At 37.4% G+C, this 25,228-nt stretch overlaps 1 protein-coding gene across 1 annotated transcript; it reads left to right on the top strand.

Moving 5' to 3' along the window:
* The first annotated feature begins 20,100 nt into the window (after positions 1-20,100).
* LOC132622352 (protein STRICTOSIDINE SYNTHASE-LIKE 6-like) lies at positions 20,101-24,366 on the top strand. Its single transcript, XM_060336953.1, has 4 exons — positions 20,101-20,718; positions 23,018-23,328; positions 23,412-23,544; positions 23,899-24,366. Exons 1-4 carry the CDS (start codon positions 20,287-20,289, stop codon positions 24,175-24,177), a joined length of 1,155 nt encoding a protein of 384 aa, XP_060192936.1. The 5' UTR covers positions 20,101-20,286; the 3' UTR covers positions 24,178-24,366.
* Positions 24,367-25,228: the final 862 nt, after the last annotated feature.

Genomic DNA, 25,228 nt, shown 5'->3' with positions numbered 1-25,228 from the left:
GAAAGATGCACTTTTCATTTATACAACGGATGTTTCTTACATCAAAAGAAAAACAAAATCCTACAAAGGCAAAAAACAAAAACAGAAAGCAAGGCACAAGCCCTATGCTATCCGGCATGACTAGAGGTGGATGAGTGCTCGAACTCGGTCCACTCGGAGTCGTCTGACTCAGACCCGAGGGCACGATTGGCTTCCTCCTCCATCCTCTTGGCCTCGAGTATCAGGGCCGGAAGATCCGAGAGACCATGCTCGGCTTGCTCGAGGGTGATCCGCCGAGACTTCCACTTCTCATACTTCGCAACAATAGCAGTATGAGCCTCGGCCGCCTCAACACTTCTCCAGGTTTCTTCCAAGTCGGCCTCAGCTATTATATCCCGTAGTTTTATACATTGGGATATTTTAAGCTAAACGCGACAAGTTAAGATAAGACTATTTTAAGGCGCGAGGTAGAGACTTTAACTCCCGATTTTGTTTCAAGTCACAAGTTGCCTATAAATTTTATTGGTATGAAAATATTATTAAGTGGGATTAAAACTTGATCACTTCATTAATTAAGCCTAAGGGGACATGTGGGCCCCACCCGAATATAAAAAAATAAAAAAAAATACAAAATATAATGAAAGAATCAAAATCTGAAAAGTTAACAAAACAAGTGCAATGTTGAGTCATCAAGTGGGGAGTACATGTAACATGATGGGAAACCATATATAAAATAAGGCATAGTGCAAATGACACTTTCCAATTCCATTTGTTGAAAATCAGCTTTCAAGAACTAAACAAACCAAGAAAAAGAAGAGTTGAAAGAGAAGGAGGTCACGGCCAGATTGGAGAAAACAAAGATTTTTTTTTTCAGTTTTGTGGTTTAATAAAATTCTAAGGAGAAGACAAGGAGAGGGAGGTGGAGAAGCAAGAATAAGTATAAGAATTTAAGACACAAATTGGAGCCAAGTATTCAAGGTAAGAATTGGTTATTTATTTTACATTTAGAATGAGTTTGGATGCATTATGAACATGTATAGATGATGAATTGAATGTATATAATTTGCATGTTGGTATTGGATTGTTGTTGTTGAAGTTGAAGTGAGCCGTGGGTGATAGGTTTATATGGAGTAGTGCTCAAACTTCTTGTACATGTATTAAGAATGGTTTGAATGTGGTAATGTGTATGAAAGGAATGATAATTTTGGAAGTTTGTATGTTTGGCATTGAAGCCGTGTAGGAGCTGATTTAGGAGAGTTAATGGACTGTTTTATGTGATGCTTTAGTTGTTGATTGTTATGGACATTGTGGTGTATTGTTTGCATTGTAAATATGTGAGCTAAGATGTAAAAGAAATGATATATGTTGAAGTAGGAAAAATAGTCCAACCGTGGACTGTTTTATGTAAAAAGGAAGGGCCAATTTATTTGGAATGTTGATTGTTGTTGTCATGGGTTCTAAAATAAGAATGAGGATATTGATGGTTAAAAATTGGAGCGAAGTCGTTATGGGCTGTTTGTAGAAATTAGTATGTTGTTAATATAGTTTCTTACGATTATGAAAACAATATGCTAAACGTGTTGTTGTTGTTTTGGTTGGAGTTGGACAATTGCAAGTTGTTGTGGTTCTTGTAAAATTGATAGATATGTGTTGATCACAAGAAATTGTAAATGGTAATGTTATGTTGCTGTTTTGGGCCGTAAGTAGGAGCTGTTTTTTATCAAGCATGATAGTTAATTTTAAGTAGAATTATAGTTGTTGTTGTCCCGAACTATATGGCGAAAAGATTGGAAAGTTAAAGTTGAAATTGTGTTGACACAACCATATTGTCGTTTTTATTGGATTGAAGGAATTGAAAGTATAAGTGTGCCCATATATTGTTGCTGGTATTTCTGTGTCTACAGGAGCACAATTGGAAATTTGGATAGGTGAACCTATAAGGGGAAGTGCTGCCGAATTTTCGCCAAAATGTTAGATAATATAAAACTTAAAAGAGAATATATATAGACTGGAATGTAGATCCTATAGGAGAACGAACTATAGAGTGGCGAACTAGAAAATATAGTTACTAACGATAGCGTCACTTTTATATAAATAGGCGAAAAGAGCGACGAGGCAAAAAGGATTCACGGATAGTCGTCGACAGGTATGTAAAGCCTATCCCTTCTTTATTTTGGCATGTCCTAGAAGTAAGTAAGATATGATATAAGCCTTGGGGAAATTCTACTCTCTAATTCCAAACATGACTTATGATTTTTATTCGTTCTTGATGCTAGAACTTTTAGGATAGTCAAGCTATTATATGATTGACTAATAAATGATGTACAAAAATTCCTACTCTTAAAGAACTGTATAATTAGAAGCATACTTGACTTTCATAATCTATATCATGTTAAATTGATACATGTATATAAATCCTGAAACGTTCCTTGACATAGTTTGTAATGGCATTTAGGAAGAACTTAATACGATTATTATCCTGATGCTTAAGAATTGATTAGCTTACTCATCTATTGAGTCTCAAAAGATGGTTTGTATGTATGTGGTTGCTTATTACTCTGCTCGTGCTTACCGTTACATCCTTCACTGAGTCCCGGGCCAGGACATGTTTTCGTGCGCATATTCACTGCATTACTCACCGAGTCCCTCACTAGAGGGCCGGGACACATTATATATATATATATATATATATATATATATATATATATATATATATATATATATATATATATATATATGTGATGACATGATGATATGGGGATGGTGGCCAGGATACCATATGATCATTATTCACCGAGTCCCTCGCTAGAGGGCCGGGACACGTTATACATGTTATATACAGAATGATTATCTAACTATGACTATTAAACTCTATAATGACATGGATATGATGTTGACACTTATGATATATGTTCAAAGGTAAGTCCTATGGTTTTCTGGTTGTTACACTGGGTCCTACACTCTTTGTCTCAGTATAATCCTACTTACTATATTTCATGCTTTACATGCTCAGTACATACTCCGTACTGACCCCCCTTTCTTCGGGGGGCTGTGTTTCATGCCCGCAGGTACAGACGCTCGCTTTGGAGATCCGCCAGCTTAGGATATCTATTCAGCTATTTTGGAGCGCTCCTTTGTTTCGGAGCCTAACTTTGTGGTACAGACCCCTTTTGTTATATATATGTGTTGTTCGGGGTACGGCGGGGCCCTGTCCCGTCATATGGTATTGTTGTTACTCTTAGAGGTTTGTAGACATCTGTGTGGGTCTGTATATAGTTGTTGTTTTGCTATGTAGACATGACTTATGTTTTTGGGGCGTACCCATTCGTAGTGGCAGCCTTGTCGACTTGCGTATATATACATATGTTTTGGGATGTTGTGCGTAGTGGCAGCCTTGTCGGCTTGCGTAGACATATATATATATATATATATATATATATATATATATATATATATATATATATATATATATATATATATATATATATATATATATATGTGTGTGAAAGTTGTAACTCCTCAGGAGACAGGTGGCCATGATATGCATATATGCGACAGTGTTAAGGCAACGTCTCGCCTTTATATATATAAATCCTTGTTATGCTAGCTGTAGATGATCGTAGTTAACAGGTGTATACGAGTGTCCAGCTCGGGCACTAGTCACGGCTTACGAGGTTGGGTCGTGACATCAGCCTTGGCCAGTTTTGCTTCCAGATCAGCCCGGTCCTCCTCAAGGACACTTATCCTACCAGTGGCTGCCTCCAGCTCGGCCTTAAGGCCGTCGTTGGCGATAACTGCCTCTTCGAGCTCGACCCTTAGGCCTTCACATATCCGAGACCGCTTCTCCGCTTTCTCCTCGAACACCCTCCTGCGCTCGTTGGACAAAGCTGCCTTGGACTCGAGCTGCCGGTTCCTCTCGGTTAGGTCCGTTGCATCAGCCTTTACTGAGTCCAGCTCCCCCCGGAGTCGGGAAACCGTGGTCTCGAGCTCATCTATCCACGAGGAAAACTGGGCTTTATCCCGGCTAAGGCCGATTTTTTCAACCTCAAGGCTCCGGTTATAGTCGGTCATAGCGGCCAGTTCACTCTTCAGACGACGGTTTTCGTCCTTAGCCGCATCGAGCTCAGGACGAAGGTTGGTCAGCACGGCCGCCCGATCCAACTCTTCCTCCTTCTCCTGAAGAAGATGCCGGTATTTCTTCGTTTCTCGGCCCTGGGCATCCAGTTGGCCTTGAAGATCATCTATCTCATGTTGGGCACGGATGAAAGCTTCATTAACCAGCACCACACTCTGCAGGTGAAACAAGTCAGAAGGCTTAGGCGAAGTAAGGATCAAATCCACAGATAAACTATACAAGGATGACAGAAGAGCTTACCTGGTTGCTTGTGTGCATACCCTCGTTAATGAGGCACTGCCAAGTGAGCCCGGTCATTTTGTGCTTGTCCGAGTCAGAAATAAGAGGTCGCAAATAGCTCACTACGCCCACCGGACGAGATAGAAAGCTGCAGTCATCGGGGACGGTGACTACAACCGATCTGGTTCTCCTTGGCTCCACGCTCGGGGCCGGGAAGATATTTACCAAGCTGTCCCTGGCGCATGATTCGGAGATCCGGTTGGCCGGCCTCGTGGCTCGAGGAATAGGGAGGTGACCAAAGCCCGCTGCTTCGCCGGTAGCAGGGGGGGTGCTCGAGAACATATCGTCAAAATCATCCACCCGCAGAGCCGGGATAGATGAACTTGGAGCAGCCTCAATATTTTTGGCAAAGGCCGGGGGCTCCGTAGTCGCAGCAGGCTCATGCTCGGGAGACGGACGAGCGCCTGTGGGGGCCTCGCTCTTCGGTACTGGGGCGGTCCTTTTGTCGGTCTCAGCAGCAGCCGCTTCCCCGGACCTTTTCCTTTGCAGGGGAGTGTCTTCCGAAGAAGTTTCACCTGAAATGTCGACAAAGTCAATCGACCGAAGAGGAGCCGGTGAAAGTATTCCTTCCGCACCTGAATGTGGAGCGGGAACCAACAGACCTTCGCCGATAGAAGGAAGGGGTGAAACGGAGACCGCCTCCTCCGGTATTGGAGCCACGGAGGGAACGGAGCTGACTCTCCGAACAATGATGTCGGGCTCCGTCTCTTCCCTTGAAGACCGAGCAACGCTTCTTGATTTCTTCCTTTTTGGCGTCTGCCCCTTTTCGGAGGGCCGATTTCTTTTTGCGGCATCGGTAAGAACGCGGGAAGAACCCGCTGTGTCAAACTCGGATGCCGGCGCTGGGGGAGCGTTCCCGACTCCGATCTGGGGGCTACCGAGCCCTTAGGCAAACCTGAAAAGACAAGATGTTAGCAAAGGTCAAAGGACAGAACGAATAAAGGAGAATGCAGCAGAATAGAAGTAGAAGGCTACCGTGATTTTGGGCTATCCATCGGCCACGAGACAGGTGGGCCCATGTCCGGTCGTCATGGGGATGCTGGGCGAGGAGTACGGTGACCCAGTCACTCAGATTCCGGATGACCGGAGGAACGTACCCATTGGCTGACAAAAGTAAGGAAGAAACAGTGAGAAAGCAGAATCAAAATTTGACGAAGCAATGCTAAAGCAATTATTCGAGACTTCGGACTTACGCTTGTTGTTCCACTTCTCCGGGAAAGGCATGTGGTCGGCTGGAATAATGTCCTCGGTCTTCACCCGGACGTATCGCTCCAACCATCCCCGGTCTCTGTCTTCATCCATTTTCGAGAAGAATGGATTCCGGCTGCGCTTGGCCAGTTTTATTACGCCACCCCGGAACAGCCTCGGGGAGTATAGGCGTATCATGTGGGCCAGTGAGAACTCCTTCTCGGCGTTGTTTGCCAACAACCGGAGACACGCTACGACCCTCCAAACATTTGGGCCGATCTGAGCCAGCGTAACGCCATAAATCCGGCACATGTCGAGAATGACCGGATCCACCGGAGGGTCGAGTTTGAGAGTGAAGGGGTATGTGTAAACATACAGAAACCCTTCACGATGGTCGGTAACGAATTCGTCTGGTCCGGGGGCGAACACCCGAACCGGACGGGTGTCCCACCCGCAATCGGCCCGGACTGTGTCGAGCTTCTCCTCGGTGATAGATGAGGGATACCGCCTCACGTCGAATCCCTGTCTGAAACGGAGGAAGGCTTTTCGACCTCAAGGTCTTTTTTGAAATTGAATTTAGCTGGTATGATATCTGAAGCCGTGGGCTCGAATTTAGCTGGAGACGCAGGCTCGGCCCCCGGGGACGATACCAGTGGAGCATCATGGGAAGTGGATTCAGACATCTTGGGAATAGGAAAGAAGGGAGGTTCAAGAGAGGGACTTAAGAAAAATGAAGGAACTGGTGATGACTGAGAGAAAGGGAGACAGAATTGGTTCTTTTGCACGATTGTGTGAAGCAATGAACCAACTGCAGATCAAATGGGAAGTTGATTGTATGTAGTGTAGATGGAAGAGCGCAGAAAAGGAGTGAAGTTGGAGAAGAACAAAAGAGTGAAAGTGAAAAAATGAGGAGGTAAAGAGCCTTATATAGGCGAAGAAGAGGAATGGTTACCGAGGACGGCCAATCAAGGGGCGCCACGTGTCCCGTCATTAATTCGAAGTGACTCAAAATGACGTGCAAAAGGCGGTTGGCAGAGGCGGGCCATCCGGGGCGGGACACGTGGCCGATAAAAGGGGAGGCATTACGCAGTCGTTCCCGCCAAAATAAGAAGATAACGACGAGCTGACAAAATCACCGGTTTCAGAAATTATCCACCTCCCGTTACTCCGGTAGACCGGAGATCCGGGAAGTGTGGGGGCTATCTGTATACGGTAAAAACCTGATATAAATCAAACCGGTGGAACGAGGAACCGGAGGAAGGAATGAGAATGTGCCGGATACTATTCGCCCTTGACCGGAGTAGTGCCTAGGCCGGAGCTGAGTGAGGGCACCGACTGATCTGCCTTCTGCATCGTTGAAATGGCCAAGCCCGGTGACTCGAGCATTCATGGCCGTTGGTCCGTGTAGCCATTTGTCCGAGTAGCCGTTGGTCCGTGTGGCTGTTGTAGGCAGGCCACGCGCCAGTAACGTCCAGTCATGGTCAACTACCCACCATGTGTGTGTCAGACGGCGCCGTCAGTCTAATCCCACCAAATCCGTGCAGAGCTGTCCTTGTTATTATTATTTTATTAGTTCACATTGTATGAGACCAATGGGGGTCACACTATAAATAGAGCACATCCCCCTCCTTTGTAGGGGTTGGTTCCTTTTGCTTTCCAAGAACACTTATAATAGAAGAATTCATATATACAATCTCTCTCTCAATATTTCATTCGGCCAATGCTGTTTGTTTCCATTATTATTGTGTTTCTTCCATCAAGTGTTTCACATTGTTCATAAACGTTTACACTCATAGCAAATTGTCATCAGTAGCCGTTTTATTAAAGAACTCTCATATGCATATTCTCTCTATCTACCATACATCAAGACCCAAAGCACATATCTTATACCTACTTACAAATTTAATTGATTATCTGAATTCGGGGTAAACAAGAATCGCACTTAAACAGAACAACTGCAACCAAATAACTAATGTCATTGTCACCGTCATAGTGATTCCATTCCATGTCGTCAGAGAGAGCAAAAATTTAGCAATATTCCTATGTTAGAACTACTTACTTCAGCAACCATGTTGATAGATAAGCGATGATTATCATTATAGCAACCTCGCGATCAATAGAATGCCTGGATCAAAAGCAAGAAACTTTCAGAGGCACATCTGAATATACAATATGGTTAATGTTTTACTTAATCAAGAAACATAATTAATGTACCACAAAATCATGGAACACAATAAAATTCAGAGCACAAATATACAATATTGTAGAATCGTAAAATAAAATTATATGGTACAACACCGCAGGCCTACAGTATAACAATTCCTAATGTACAAATCCAGGCGAAGAAAAAAAAATCAAACACATTGAATGATAAACATTGGCAGTACCTGAATAATAGAGTAATTCTGGTGATTTCGACGATCTGCATAATTGTAAAACATAATATGTAATAAGGTGGTCTCTTGGCCCTCCATTGTTGTGGCCTTTGTAAATGCATCAATCTGATGAGCACTCATTATACCAGTTTCATCTCCTGTATAGAAGAAATGTTGGTATCTATGGGCCTTGAAAACAGATTGTAGGAGCTAGTAAAACCAACATACGTCACAGCAGCAATTATAGATAACAATTGCTGCTTACCTTGCACATTGTTCAAAGAAAAATTTTATATTGTTACCTTCCTTCAAGGTGCTCCTTTGAAATCCTATCGAAAGCAAGCGTAGCTCTAATATTGCTTACAACTGCGCCTGTCAATTTTTATCAAAATTAGTTTAAGTGTTGAAACCAATAGCAAACATTTTCAGAAAGTGGGAAACTGATTTCAAAAAGATGTGAAATCATATTACTGGGAATCTGGCGGTTGCGGGATCGTGGTCTGCGTTTAGCAATCTTAAGAAGCTAGTTACGACAAACACGTGCAGGTTGGTAACTTCTCCAAATCCTTAGTTTCTTTATACCGCGGACACGATTTAAAATAGAATCCTTAGGTTTTTTTTTCTTTTTACCGCAAATATGTTGCTTTCTCATGGTAGCTTCCCAATTTTCAATATTATATGTAGATGTATATAATTAAATATTTTTAAATTCAAATTTAAAAATAGTAACTACCGTAATTTTTGGGTAAGTTTATAGCAGTTCTAATAAAAAACTACTGTAATATTGTTTTTACTTCTTGTAAAATAATTACAGATTGTCTAATCTATATTAGCTGCAGAAACTTAATCGTGTACGTTTTTTTTTTTTCAAATTTAAATTGGTAACTTCCCAATGTATATAATTATTTATTTTTAAATTCAAATTCAAAAATAATAACTAAGGCAACTAATTATTAACTAATTAACTATTTTTTGTCCTAAAACTACCACTTGTCATAATCCTACGCTGCCACTTGTCACAATCTTATGTCAAACTATCAGAGGCGGATCCAGAATTTGAAGCTTGTGAGTTCCCGGCTAGTAGTGTCTGTTGTTACTGGATTCTCACCTCAAATTTCTTATATATTTGAAGGGTTTCACATTATAAATATAAGGTCTGGATAAAAGTTGTGGGTTCCCACGAACGCACACCCAATGGTGTGGATCCGCCCCTACAAAATATCCTTCTTTTAATAATACTAATATATGTACCCGCACGATGCGCGATATTATTAAAAATATTAATCTTATCAATATATGATACAATTTGTTTGAGCCCGTTAAATCATATTTTATTTTGACAAATTTCAATTGCTATCTTATTTTTTTAATGCAACACGCCCAACAACAATTGTTTTATGAAATTACAGGATGCTATCATATAGTCATCGCTAGCTTGTTTGCTCATATTTTTCTTTATTAAATTAAATTATTTTTACATTGCTAATATGATTGTTCTTATTAACTTGCTACTAACTTAGGCATTACTTTCCCTTTAATATAACCTTATATATTTTATTACTTCTAAAATAGTTTTTTATTCTTAAACTTGTGTTCTATTATTCAAAATTCTTGAATTTTTAAAACCTATCATTAATATTTTTAAGGGGCTTTACTTACTTTATTTTATTATTAGTTTACTTATAATTAAAAAAATGTAAAATTCATTACTAAATTGTTATTTTAAATCCATAAAAATTACGAAGAGATAAGCCTTCTATTATTTTTGTTAGAAGATCTAGAATCTTCAATTTTTTATTTTATTTTTGTATTATATGTTAAGCAAATAAATTTTCCCTCTGTTCCATTATCTCTATCCCCCTCTTTCTATATTATTTACCGAACTATGATATTTTATTTAATTTTTTCATTTAGTGTTTAATCTATAAATAGTAGACAAAAAAAGAAGTGCATATGATCATACTTTATACTTCACCAATATCTCACAGTGTTTTATTATTAAGGTTCTAGAAATTGTTATTTTTGTTGAAGTTGTGTCATGCTTTTAGAGATTCTAATTTTTATATGATAAATTTAGATTTTAGTTTGTACGTTAAGGTCAGGAGAACCTTCACTATGTTTTTGGAAGCCTGGGACAACCAAGTCTCATTTTAAACTTGAAAAGTAAATCACAACTATATCTTCTTTTAATGTAACATTTAGTGAGGAAATCGTATGGGTCGCCAATTTCCTTTTAATAGCACAAAACTAAATACTTTTTTTAATACATAATAAACCAAATAAGAAAATTAAAAAGACAATATTAAAAAAATTAAAAGCAAATGAAATAACCACCAAACGATATATAAGATCAAAAACTAAACATAATTAACCTATCATGAAAATTCATAGAGCACAGAGAATTTTTCGATCACTTAAGAACTCTCTTCCTCGAATTTCCTTTTTCCCATTAAAGATCGATAGAGAAACAATGTTTATCTAAAAGGACTGTTCAATTTTGTATTCTAACATTCTAAGAATATAACGTCCGATGCTTGTCATATCTGCAAAACAGTCTACGACTGTTCTATGTATTACTGAAAAAAATTGGTTTGCACCCTAAATTAGATAATACTTAGTAGATTAAAGAAGTGTAAAGAAAAACGAAAGTGAACATTATTTTTGTTTATTGAAATACTACTCAGCCAACATTAGTCAAATAACCATTAGAGCCTTACAAATGAACAAATTATGAAAATTCACCAACAGTATGGATCACCACCTGAATTTTTCATTCAAAATATGTCACGACCCATTTTGGTTAGGCCGTGCGGGTATTTACCTTCCCACCTCGGTAAGCGAACCCTCATCCCAACAACTCCCAATATATAAATTGAAGAAAATTAAGTAGCGAAAATCAATAAATATGTAAAGCCTCACGATATATATAGATAGATAGTAGTAAAAGGTGCGGAAGACAGTAAATACCCCCCAGGGTCTAGTCTGAATACAAGAGCATCTAAGGAGAATAATACAATCTGGAATTACTAATACATAATATCTATGTCTCTGGAATAAAAGATAGACATATAATAAGAAAGTCTTCAAGGTCAGCGGAAGCCATGCTCACCCTGGGAACTCGAGTGGAGTTGAAGAGTCGATCAGCCACGGGTCAGAGAAGTAGATCCGACCTGGTACTCTGCATTTATAAAAAAATGCAGCAAGTGCAGGTCAGTACAAATAACAGTACAGGTAGGCATCATTGGCCGACTAAGCATAGTTAACACAATTCAGATAATAAAACAGATAAGCAAATAAACCAACCAAGCATGAGACAATTTAATCACAACTGAGTATCCGTCATCACCTATGTACGCATCTAAAACCCGAATATGTCAAGTCTGAGTATATCCGATCAAATCAAATCATCACAATCCAATCACCAAACATCTCCATTAAGTCATAATGCAATGCAGTGCAATGATGGAATGAATGAAATGTAATGTCATGCAAATGAGGTGTACACATGTACTCCGAACGGAAATATCGACGTCTCAGTAGCACAACCCAGCGTGACTCGCGAAGCCTAAGTGCCACCCGTCCCGGATCTTTGCCCAACAAACAGACGGGACCCTGGATAATTGCTCACAGGGGGAGTCTCACCAGCACCACCCTGGGGGACCCGCGGAGTCTATGCACTAACAACGATTCAGGGATAACATCGGAATCGGCCATGCAACAACGATGCCGGAATATCTCATCGGACATCGGCCATCTCACAGTCACTCAAGTAAAAGAGTCTGTCAAATATCAGTTTCACACAATCAACGATTCCGGAATTGAACCTCAGACATCTGCCTTCTCACAATCACTCAAGTAAAAGAGTTCATCAAAATATCAGTTTCATATAATCAACGATTCCAAAATGGATCTTCGGACATCGGCTTTTTTACAATCACTCAAGTAAAAGAGTTTATCAAATATCAGTTTCGCTCAATCAACGATACTAGATCATCACCGGGTATCGGCTATGCATGAATATGAGAGAATGCGTGCAATGCATATGTAAATCGACCAAGTTCAATATCACAAGTACCATAACGGGGTACGCCAACAAGTATCACATCACAATACCAACAGTGGGTATGCCAACATATATCAATAAGTCAAGTACCAACAGTGGGTACGCCAACAATATATCCAAGTACAAATACCACCCACGGGTATGTCAATTCTATCCAAATCAAGATGACAAGACAAAAGTCGATATTTACCAACTACATATGGCATCAAGCCAACGCAATTGAACAATCAAGTACACATAACGGGGTGGCTAGTCCCAACACACATCTGGGCCCAACCTAAGGCAATATCCATCCCAACTTCATACTCGAAGGTTCACCTGCTGTCTCCGACATTATAATCTAAATATGTGATTCACTATACGAAGTCTCACTAAAGGTAAACCATAACCTACCTAGACTGCCGAACTGCAATACCAACAACTCACTCGTTTGCCTTGCCCTTCCGCTGAAGCTCAAAACTAAAGTAGTCTAAGCATGATCGAATTCTATATTAGAAATCATGAAGAATGATACTAATATTGCTATGATTTCAATTAGGTTAATTCTAACCCTAGAATTTGGGAAAATGGGCCCACAAGGGCAAAACAGAAAATTCGCAGGCAAAATACCAAATTAAGTACTAGGCAATCATAATCCAACCATTAATTGTTGATTTAGCTCAATAATTAGCTTAGATTCTGATTTCATGCAAAACCCCAAAATTGGGTATAAAGCCTAAATCTCCAAATCCGAAATTCAACGTTAAAAGTGGGAGATCTATGATTAATGAACCTAGATTAGTCAACATCTAACAAAACATCACCAAATTATACATTAATAATCCTAGGAACAATGTTCTTCCAAACCCTCTTCCACTGCTTTAATATTTTAACTTCCATTTTGATAAAATTATTTACTTCAAATCAAATGCGGAGCCAGAATTTGACATTTATAACTTATGTATCCTAATTTTCTGAAGTTATTTAGTTCTAAATAAATAATCTATACATAGTTAATGAACTTTTAAGACAAATACATAATTTAACTTGTGCAGCGGATGGAGCTGCTCCTCTCTTAATTAGGGATTAGGGGTTCGAACATAGATATGGAAAAAATCTTTGGAGGAAGCGTTCCCTCCGAATAGGCGCGATACAGTGCTAATTATCTAGATTAATTGGGCTTAAATGCGGATATCGAGCACGAACCAGAAAATTAAAGAACATGAAAAATGAGGTAGAAGGTTCGATAGCTTTTGAAAAGTAGACCTTAAAAATAAAAAATAAAAAAATTGACTTAAATAAATAAGATTAGGACCTAAAAGTAATTAATTAATTTTTTTTTAAAAGAATTAGAAATTATTGTGAGGACTACAAAAGTCCCCAGGTTCGATAGCTTTTGAAAAGTAGACCTTAAAAATAAAAAGTCAAAAAATTTACTTAAATAAATAAAATTAGGACATAAAAGTAATTAATTAAATTTTTTTTAAAAATTTGGGAAACTCTTGTGAGGACTACAAAAGTCCTCACATTCCCTCTTATATTATATAGTAATTAACTGCCCGTCACCCGCTGTAGCGGTACCTGTACTGCCCCAGCGGCCACCTGGCCGCTTCAGCGGTAATGACTAAAAGTCATCGACCGCTCTAGCGGTGCCGCTGCTGCGGTGCTGGTGCCGCCAAAGCAGGCACCAGAAACATAACCCAAGTTTCATCTTTCGATCCGATTTTCTGACTAATTCCCGAGGTCATCTGCTCACATACAAAACACCTAATCTCACATAAAAACACGCTACGAACACGCCTGTGGCCTCGGAATTCCCAACGGAGGTCTCGTTGACTGAGTCAACTCCCGGTGCCTTAATTGCAAATTTCCATCCCAAGTCCTGAAATGCACCCAAGTGCATTGGGAACCGAGCCAAACACACACACAAGTTCTAAACGACCATCCGGACCTCTCGGAATCAACGGAATTTGGAAAAAGGTTCGTTTGCCCAAAAGTCAACTTTGGGTCAACCATTTTTCACTTTAAACATATATTTTCACAAAAGTTGTCTGCATCCGGCGTAGACACCTCGGGAAGCATGTCAACGGTCCCCTTGGGTCCAAAGTGAGCTAATCAATGCTGGGGAACGGGAAAAAATGCCAAGGAGACTATAACGACCAAACGGGTCGTTACAAAATCAGTTTTCATAAGTTCCATCGATTGCTTTATTGCAGCTTTATGTATCTGCAAAAAAAAAAAAAAAGATAAAAATAGAATAGTCAATACCAGTAGTCTCGTGGACTATAAGTAGAAAATTTTATATATACTCATCTTCAAAATTCAGTTTTTTTGGTAACCAACTTTTTAATAATTACCAATAGAATCTTCAAAAAAATTTAGCTAAGCTAACACATCTTAAGTCAGTCTTACATAATACATTACCATATATCTAGCGCTCTAAGATATATTTTATGCTTAGAATCTTTGATTTTGAAGGGAAGTTCTAATAAGTTGTGAAGCTCTAACATTACATATGTAGGCTGTCTTCTTTGCTATTTTTCCCACACTCATGCTCTTCTGCTCAAATTAATACTCTTTCATTCTTTTCAATTCATATTGAATACATACATCTCACATATATTATTTTGAAAATCTGAGCTACTTGTGTCTTCACTTCAATTCCTGATACTCTGTTGGACATAATTCTACAAACTCATTATAGAATTGGAAATATATCAAGCAAACAATTAATTGCTAAAAATTATTGAGCAAGGGACATACACAATTTATCGATGAAATTTTTTAGTAACAGCTAAAAGAATCACCAAAATAGGGAAGACTTTTACATTCGTAGGCCACAATATAGTGATATAATAGTACACTATATTTGAATTGTTTGGATAATAGGCGTTCCAATATCAGAGAATTTCCAATAGCACATGAAAATACAAAAAGATAAACCAAACTATTAATACAACTCAAAATATGAAGAAATAAGAAACAATCACCTATAAACCTTGGTTAAGTATAAACTGATGTTCATATTTTATCAATCATACTAAATGTAGAGGTCTTTCAATATGCATCCCCAAATTATTGTTGAAATAATAAGGCGACAAAATTCTCTGCAATAATTACATTACTCTGTCAAATGTGTGATTTCTATTGACAAAGTGTAATAAAAAATTTAGACTGAAGAGATACTCAAACATCAAAGAAATCTATGGTCAGCCCACATGCCAATGATTTTTGGAATAAAGCTTACCATTTTTACTTTCTTTTTTAACTTACAATCTTGATTTATTCTATAAAGTATTTATATTTATTGCAGCTGCATATAATGTGACTAAATGATTGTGAGACAAAATATAGAACATCGTACATGTTGCGTGCATTTTGGTATTGCGTGAGCCTTGTTGAATTTTCAAGAAAGATTGACTTTGAGGAAAATGATCGGTAAAAAAGCTTTTAAATCCAAAAGAAAGATATACGGAGACTTCCAAATGGCGAGTGTCCACCTTTAAAAAGACCTGCAAGCTTTTATATTTAACTGCATTATGCTCCCAACCTTAAATTAATCAGAGTCAATTATGTTAGGATAAGATATAACAGAATGATGTTGCAGTTTATTGGGAAAAGGGCCTGATTTGCCCCTCTACATTGAGAAATGGTTCATATTTACCTCTCGTTATACTATCAGTCCACTTATACCCCTACTGTTAGAATAGGTTCAATATTTAACCCTTGTCCACTGTGGCCAATGTCGTGGGCCAGGCCTGTCCACTGTGTCCCATTACATTGCCACGTAAGAGGCCATGTCAGCAATCCCAATTAAATGAGTCTTAAAATTAAAAGACCAAATGATGCCTTCTTCTTCACCATTAAAATGCTGTCTTTGACATGTTCAAGAATTGATTGATAAGGAAACCACAACACACCACCACAACCACGGCCACCATAGTTACAACCCTTGGTGCTTCAAAGCGTGATTTTTCTTTTTCTTTTTTACTTTTAATTTGTTGTGAACTTGTGATGCTACTTTTTGACACGAATTTATTGTTTTGGTGCTTACTTTTTTTCTGGTGTGTACAAAAGACGATGACGTAAATTGAATGATATTATTGTATTGAATTTTGTTGTTTATGATCTGAATCTTGATATGTTAGTTAATGTGTGCATTTATCAGCTAGATTTTGAGATAAAGAGTTAATTGGGGTGAAAGGGAACAACTTAATTATCATCGTCAAATTAGTTTCTTTTTCATTTTTATGGGGTGATAATGGAGTCTAGAAAGATAAAGAACAAAGACGATATTTAATTCGTCAATCTTCAACAGTGAAATTTGTTCCAGCAAAGTGGCGGGGATCTTTAATCTTCAACAGTGAAATAAAGAACACTGGCATTAAAACCGGTAACTATTTCTGTTGGCGGCGCCGGAGAAGGTGCAAAGCTGCCGGAATCAAGCAGGCATTTTAATGGCATTTTAATAATAAGAAGAAGGCATTTTAATGGTGAAGAAGAAGGCATCATTTGGTCTTTTAATTTTAAGACTCATTTAATTGGGATTGCTGACATGGCCTCTTACGTGGCAATGTAATGGGACACAGTGGACAGGCCTGGCCCACGACATTGGCCACAGTGGACAAGGGTTAAATATAGGGGTAAATATTGCAACTATTCTAACGGTAGGGGTATAAGTGGACTGATAGTATAACGAGGGGTAAATATGAACCATTTCTTAAAGTAGAGGGGCAAATCAGGCCCTTTTCCCCAGTTTATTTGAAACTCAAAACGTATATAATTTACTATAGATAGGATAAGACAACAATATGACTTCAATTAGAACTCTTTGGCCATGATTTTCAATTTCTCCGGAAAAAAAAAAAAGTAAAACGGCATAAGGTCTACCTATAGAGTATGAAAAAATTGCTCACACGCAACAAACATCATACGCCGCGAACAGCGTAACACAGTTTAAAAAAAGACAAAAAAAAAAAAAAAAGAGTTGAAAGTCAATAGGACGAAGCTCTGTGAATTAAGAAGATAGTTCTACCTTTATTCTTATTAGGACTCTGTTTGTGCTTGTTCCCGCTGTGACATCTTTAAAATAGAACAAACAAATCCCAAAAGTGAAAGAGAAATAGAATTCAAGTAGCAAAGAAGAATACTAAACGTAAACAGGAACCAAACATGAAAGAGATAAATAAAATCATCCCAGAGCAAGCCCCTTTTGTTTGATTCTCTTCTGAGTGAGAATCCTGCTTAATTTGAAGGGGGCAATCTCATAATCCATCACCTTGGGTAGCAGAATCTGTGCTATTACCATTACAGAATTGCCATGAGATACATATTCGAGAGAAAAAAAAAGCGTAGACAAAACAGGAAAGAGAGAAGAAACCTGAAACAAAGGAAAACTGATTTACTTGGGCAATTGGGAAAAAGAGAAGGAAGAAATAAAGATTTACACGGGCAAAAAAAGAAGAGGCAGAGAAGGAAACGTTATGATGCGGTTAAGACGGACGATTACTATAATGATAAATTTTAACTGTGAAGAACAATTATATGTAAAATTCAAAAACTTAAACTGATTAGTATATTGATTTAGATAAATACAACTTTTAAAAATAAAGTAAAAAAAATGAGACGAAATCTTGTGTTGAGTTGCTACAAATAAGGAGCACATCCCCCCCCCCCCCCCCCCCCCTTATAAATGTGTTTGTGAGTTAGTGGGGGAATTGAGGTAAGGAACGTGCATAGGTTTTAATTAGTTTAGTCTTTTTTAAAAATAATCTTTTTATCTATTTTTCTGTCTTTTTGTTTTTATTTTTTAAATATAAAAATAAAATAAAATTGCAAGGATAAAATAGTGTAGTAATTCTCGGTAGTTCCCCCCCTCCCCCCCCCCCCCCCCCCGAAATTATCTTATATTTTTACTAATTTAGAATGTATTGGAACGTGAGATAAAATGGAAAAGAAGCACCATAGTTGATTAGAAATTTGTAAATTTTTACTAAGGAGAGAGCTTTTTCCTCTCAATTTAATAATAGTATATAGACTTTTTATATGTTTTTGTATCTTATTTTTTTTAAGATAGAAATAAAATAAAATAGTGTAGTAATTCTTAGTCTTTAATAAATGTGTTATTTTTCAAATCAAATTCAAATTTATAAGGAGCACATTCCCCCCCCCCCCCCCCCCGGGTCGTATAAATGTGTTTGTGAGTTAGTGGGGTAATAGAAGTAAGGAACGTGTTAGTTTATTGCTCATATTTTTCTGAAAATAAAGTTTGCAATAAAAAGATCCAAAAAACTTATTTTCATTTTTTTGAAATTTTTAGAAGTTTTAACCGTGCATGTGTGTGTTTGTGAGGTAGTTGGGTAAATGGGGCAAGTGACGTGCACTTGGATTAGTTTTTACTTAGTTTATTCTTCTTCTTCTTCCTTTTTTTGTTTTATTTGTTGCGGCCGGGCGTGGGGAGGGGGGGGGGGGTGTCTTATTATCATTTTGTTTTCTTATCTTTGTTGTTTTACTTTTTATTTTTTAAAGATAAAAATAAAAGTAAGTGTAAAGATAAAATAGGGAAGTAATTCTAATTCATAAAAAAATGTGTTTATTTTTCAAAACAATTCCAGATAATTTATGTTCTAACCTAAATTCTCTATCTTTTAATTTAAATTAAATCAATATATAGATGTATATGTTACCTTTAGAAAATAGATATTTAATTATTTTTAAATTCAAAAGCAATAACAAATTATTAACTAATTAACTAATTTTGGTCCTAAAACTATCACTTGTCATACTCCTATGACGCCACTTGTCACAATTCTATTGCAAACTATCCTCTTTTTAATAATAAATATTACTATATTACTATTATATATAAGGGAGGATCTCAAAATTTTGTAGTCGTCACATAATTGTTTTTGTTCATTTTACCCCCAATTGAAGGTTTAATTACCTTGTAAGCTCTCACCTATTTTAGTAAATTTGAATAATTATGTGGGCTAATTAAATTCTAGGAGGGATGATGTGGAAGGATGATAGTGACACCACAAAATATTACTAATTCAACCAAATTAAAAATTGATTCAAAAGTTTATTGTCTTTCTTTTATATGGAAATGATTAAAAAAAAATTCTATAAAATTTATTATGGACAAGTAATAAAAAAGTTATATACCTTAATATACGCTTAATTATCAATTTAAAATTATTTTTCATATATAGCTAAAAAAAATTGAAAAAATTAATTAAAGAAATATTGTAGCTCTCCAAATTATTATAATATAATAATAATAATAATAATAATAATAATAATAAATAATTGAAAATGAGAGTAATCATTTTCACATTTGTTTATATTGAAATGTTTTACAAAATATGAGATAATCAATGTTTTATATAATTAAGGAAAATTAGTTATATAAACATGAAACACTAAAACTGCATACACGTTTAAGAAATTATAACAGTTCATTAAGAAAAACAAACTACAATAGTTTTAAAGAAAAGGAAAGATTAAAGTAAGAAAAACAAATGATTTCATTAACTTTTCAGTTCTTTTTGTATGGTTTAATCTGAAGAAACATCTAAAGTATTTCACTGTATCAAGACTTTTAATTATTTAATTTTAAATGCTATCTTTATTTATAAGTTAAATTCATTGATGTCATTATACAACAATTTGTACCATAATTTTTTTTATATATAATACTTGAATATCGTAATTATTATTTTTTCCAGAAAATGGGTTAGTCAATATAGGTTTAATGAAAAAAATTAAGTTGAAATCTAACGTAAGTTAAAACTCAATTTGGATCAATAAATATTTCTCAAAAAATGTAGTAAAATAAAAGGGAGAAAAACTTTGATGCATGCATTAATTTGTATGAAAATAAAAAGGAAATCTAAATACATTCTAAAAAATGTTGTTTTTTAACTTACAATTTTTTTTATATAATTAAAAATCTTAGAAACATTGAAAAATTGTCAACCTACCTTTAAAATTGATATGATGATACAAAAAAACACAAAAAGCAAGAGTAGGAAAAAAACAAAAAAAAAAGAATTACAAATTTAAATTTTAATATAGCTTCGACTCGGGCTTAGCACACGGGTCAAACTACACTAGTAGATAAGTGTAAGAAAGCAAACAACGAGGAAAAAGAGTCAACAAAATACTCTCAGATCCTCTCTCTTTTGCTGACGATTTGTATATTGTTAATTTCTGAATGTTAATCTGAACATTATCTGCTTGGATATAACTGATCAAACTCTTGTATCAGCTAAAGCAGCACTATAGCCATGCCCCAGTCAAACCCAACTTCATCGTCTTCTACAAGAACTGTATCTAGCTTACCTCTTTTTATATCAGTACTAATAATACCCGTTATTCTAGCAACAGTTCTCTACCAACTCGAGTCCTTCGACCCGGCTTCTTACCCGACCCATGTGCTCAGTAACGAGCCGGCCATGGTTTTCCCAAAGCGCAATAACAAGATGCTCTATGGGTCGGAAAAAATCGGAGTTGGCCAGTTGTTATCACCCGAAGACGTAGCTTATGATTCAAATACGGGAGTTATTTACACGGGCTGTGTTGACGGGTGGGTCAAAAAAGTGAAGGTGAATAAATCAGTGGCGGATTCAAAGGTGGAAAACTGGGTTTTCACCGGTGGCAGACCACTTGGACTTGCTTTAGGACATCATGGTGAAGTTATCGTTGCTGATGCCGACAAGGTCAGTTGTCTCTTGTCAGCTTCCTTCTTTTTCGGGAAAATTTTGTTTTAGTGTATGCTAGGCGCTAGCTATACAAAAACGGATCGGACTATAAAATAAGTCAATTAAAAGACTCGGTCACATGTTGTGCAAAATGATGGCCCCTTGGCAAATTAAAGATTGGAAACTACTCACAACTACCTAACTGAAAGGATGACAAATGGAATCAATATTTTGTTTTGCTAATTGGCATGATTACTGAGGAAAATATTGAAATTCTCCCATTTTAGAGGAGTAATTATACCAAGGTCCTATTTGTTTGTACTCACTGCTCAGCGGAAATCTGATTCTTCTTTTTTCAATTTCTAGCTATTGATTGTATGAGTTTTTAGTTTTACAACTATTTATAATTTATTTGCACTAAATGAATCTAACTCGTTTAAATCTTGTACAAAGTTTAGTGTTAAACAATGAAAAATTCATGTGAATGCAAAAAAATTCTACGACTCTATCTATTAACATCGGATAATCACTATCCTAAACCTCTTCAGCAAATCCACTACCACCAACCATAACCACTTTAACCATCAACCATCTTTACAACTAGCTTATTACTGTACAACCATCACCACATTGTTGGCTAAACGGCCCAAAGATACTCTTAACACGATGTGATATTGTCTGCTTTGGGCCAAGCCCTCACGCTTTTTCCCAAAAGGCCTCACATCATTAAGAGTATCCAACTCCTTATAAGTAGCTCTTTTTCTTTCCAGCTACCAATGTGGTACTTTGTTCGCATACCCAACAATCTCCCCCTCGAACTAAGTTCCACATGACTCATTACGGGTCAGAGATTCAACGTGTCAATGTGCCACCCACATCGTCAGAGTATTTACGGTCACCGAAGCCCAAAGGCTGTGTATGCGTCTTCAAAGCTATGGGTAAAGGTTGTAAACCGGCCCATAGACGGGCAAAGGCACTAAGCCGGGCCCCACACCACACTCCGCCATCTTCATACTCTCCTCGCCAAACCATTGGCTCTGATACCAGTTGTTGGGCTAAAACGGTCTAAAGATACTATTAACATGATGTAATATTGTCCGCTTTGGGCCAAGCCCGCACGGTTTTCTCCAAAAGGCCTCACATAAAAGTATTCAACTCCTTATAAGTAGTTTCTTTTTCTTTTCAGCTACCAATGTGGTACTTTGTTCGCACACCCAATAATCTCTCCCTCGAACTAAGTTCCACGTGGCTCATTATCATACCACGGGTCAGAGATTCAACACGTCTGTGTGCTACCCACACTGTCAGAGTATTTACGGTCACCGAAGCACAAAGGCTGTGTATGCGTCTTCAAAGCTACGGGTAAAGGTTGTAAACCGGCCCATAGATAGACAAAGGCATTAAACCGGGCCCCACGCCACATTCCGTCATCTTCATACTCGTCCCGCCAAACCATTGGCTCTGATACCAGTTGTTGGGCTAAAACGGCCCAAAGATACTCTTAACATGATGTGATATTGTCCGCTTTCGGCCAAGTCACATCACGGTTGACCGCCACCATTGTTGATTGAACAATTACATTGCCGCACCGCCACCACTACCTCAGAACCATTACCACGAACCATCACCATGTTATTAGAGTGTATTTGATCAAACAAAAAAATTCTATAATAACATGTAAATTAGGATTTTCTTTAATATATTTGTGGATGTACTATTTAAAATTTATTTTTATTTGATTTTTATGTTCATTGGCTTTGTAATAAAAGATACTAAATTCTATATATACATTCATAAAATAAGTAATATTAAGTATGTGGTACTGTATTTAGATTTAGAGAATCTTTTGAAAATCATATATGTAGTCATGATATATATTCAGACATTTTGAAGTAAAGAAAAACAAATGGAGAATGAAATAGCGTCATATGAAATGGATGAATAAAGTTCTTTTCAGTTTTTACACGATCGACCAAACACAAGACATTATATGTTACTTTGTTTTCCTTTTACAAGAATTGAAAACATAATATTAACTAGATTAAATATAGATCCCTGTATAAATTTATGTCATACTCCAGTATTCCTTCAATCCTGAATCTGGTAATCTAATTTTGATTAAGCACGCTGCTAAGGAAGAGGAAAATAATTGTTATTTTAGTTCTTTAACGCCCATTTAGATAACATGTGCAGCATTGGCTGCCTTTTGTACTGATTAGAAGCATAAGAACAGTTTGTCAAGTGTAATAACTACATAATTTGTTAATATCAGTAGAACCTCATGTAATTCTTTAGAATGAAATGTTAAATGGGACAGGGCTTACTACTGAACGTCACCTCAGAGGGTGAAATTAAAGTGCTAATAGAGGAAGCTGAAGGCCTGAAATTCAAATTGGTTGACGCTGTAGACGTTGCAGAGGATGGCATTATATACTTCTCGGATGCTTCTTACAAATATAAATTCAAAGACTACATTTATGATTTTCTTGAAGCCAGGCCCTACGGCAGATTGTTAAGTTATGATCCATCAACTAAACAGACCAAAATGCTACTTAGCGACCTGTATTTCGCTAATGGTGTTGCCGTTTCTCCAGATCAAAATTCTGTTATTTTCTGTGAAACCCCTTTGTAAGTACTCTTCATAGTGTGTCTTAATTTAGTGGGTACTTAGCTTGCTTCTCGTGATATCCATTTTTTGGTTTAATATATAGGAGGAAATGCAAGAAGTATTACATAAAAGGTGAACGAAAAGGCTCTGTGGATATTTTTGTTGAGAATTTGCCTGGATTTCCTGACAACATTCGGTACGATGGTGAAGGCCATTATTGGATTGCATTCGCCTCGGTAAGTTTCTTTCTGACATGTAAATTTGATATGTTCAACCATGGTTTCCATATGGCTATCTCATATTTTATTTATGACCATATTCAATTTTTTTGAAATATTTGCGTGGCATCCTGCTATTTTACTGCTATACTTTTTGTATCTACTTCGAAGTATTTTTATGTTTCTTTCACTTCTTTTGTCTTCTTTCCTTCTCTTTTCCTTTCTTTGAACTGAGAGTTTTTCGGAAACAGTCTCTCTTCCCCCACAACGGCAGAGGTAAGGTATGTGTACATCCTACCCTCTCCAAACCTCACTTGTGGGATCACACTGAATATGTTGTTGTTATTCATTTTTTTTCTGATAACTTGGCAGGAAAAGACATATGCATGGGACTTGGCACAAAGCTACCCATTCATCAGGAAGATAATGGCTATATTGGTGAAGTATGTGGGGCAACCTCATGCAGAAAACAATGGCGGTGTTTTATCTGTTGATTTACAAGGAAATCCGGTCGAACACTATTATGACAGGGACTTGACGATGGTGTCAAGCGCCACTAAGATAGGTGATCATTTGTACATTGGTTCTGTAAAGTCTCCATACATGCTTCGCCTCAATCTCAAACAAAATCCGGCAGTTCAAACTTCATAAACAAGAAGGTGAGGATTTTCTTGCAACCCACAAATAGAGATAGGGTCGTCATCATCCAGAAATTTACTTTGTATAAGGGAGTAAATTGTTTGATTTTATAAATAAGGGTGTCTGTAACTGAGTCACTATATTTTCTGTAAGATTTTCATAATATAAAGTGTGCAAGTGTTTGTTTTTAAAATACAAGAAGCTTATCAACAACTCAATCATATTACAAGGGGCCGGGGGTGGCGGGTGTTGTAGTGTAAGTTTACCCTTTCCATAATTTGTTTTCTTAACTACGAATCATCCGTGGATGCCTCACTAAATTAAATTGATCCGAAGTGATGTACACAGTCTTAGGGTGTGTTTGGCAGGGAGGAAAAATATTTTTTAATTTTCTCATGTTCGTTTAGTAAAAAATTTTGAAAAATATTTTTTTTAGGAAAACAAAGCTCCTCAAAAATGGAGAAAATGACTTCCCTAATAAAAGTAGAGAAACCAGTCTACAAGTGCATTCCACCAATTACCCTACCACCACGCAACCCACCCCCAACCACTCCCACCACCCCAACCCCACCCCACCCACCACCCCTTCTCCCCCTCAAAAAAAAATTGTTTGAAAAAAAAGTTTTGATTTTTTTTGGGGGGGTTTTTTGCACCACCCACCCCCAACTACCAAACTCCAATCACTCCTGCAACCCATGCACCACGCACCCCCCAACTACAAAACCCCAACCATTCCTGCAACCCATTCACCACCCACCTCCCATGCAACCCACTCCCCAACCACTTCCGCAACTCTTGCACCACCCCATACCCCACAACTACCAAACCTCAACCACTCCTGCAACCCATGCACCCCCCACCCCTGCATGGACACCCGCCATCCCCTTAATTTATTTTTCTTTTTTATTAAAAAAAGTTTTTAAAAGTTTCTTTTTTTTTATTTTTTCACCCAACCCACTCCCACGACCGCCCCCCTCCCGACACCACACCACCCCCTCCAAAAAAATCAATTTTTCTTTTAAAGTTTTGATTTGATTCTCTACACCCACCCCCCGCACGCACC

Source organism: Lycium barbarum, chromosome 12 (assembly GCF_019175385.1).
Source record: "Lycium barbarum isolate Lr01 chromosome 12, ASM1917538v2, whole genome shotgun sequence".
NCBI lineage: Eukaryota > Viridiplantae > Streptophyta > Magnoliopsida > Solanales > Solanaceae > Lycium > Lycium barbarum.
This window is presented reverse-complemented; position numbering and strand designations above follow the sequence as displayed.

Excerpts from the sequence above, each read along its gene's own strand:
- LOC132622352 (XM_060336953.1), top strand. The coding sequence starts at position 20,287 with ATGCCCCAGTCAAACCCAACTTCATCGTCTTCTACAAGAACTGTATCT. Across the intron at positions 20,719-23,017 it reads TCGTTGCTGATGCCGACAAG|GGCTTACTACTGAACGTCAC; the intron begins GTCAGTTGTCTC and ends TAAATGGGACAG. Across the intron at positions 23,329-23,411 it reads ATTTTCTGTGAAACCCCTTT|GAGGAAATGCAAGAAGTATT; the intron begins GTAAGTACTCTT and ends TTTAATATATAG.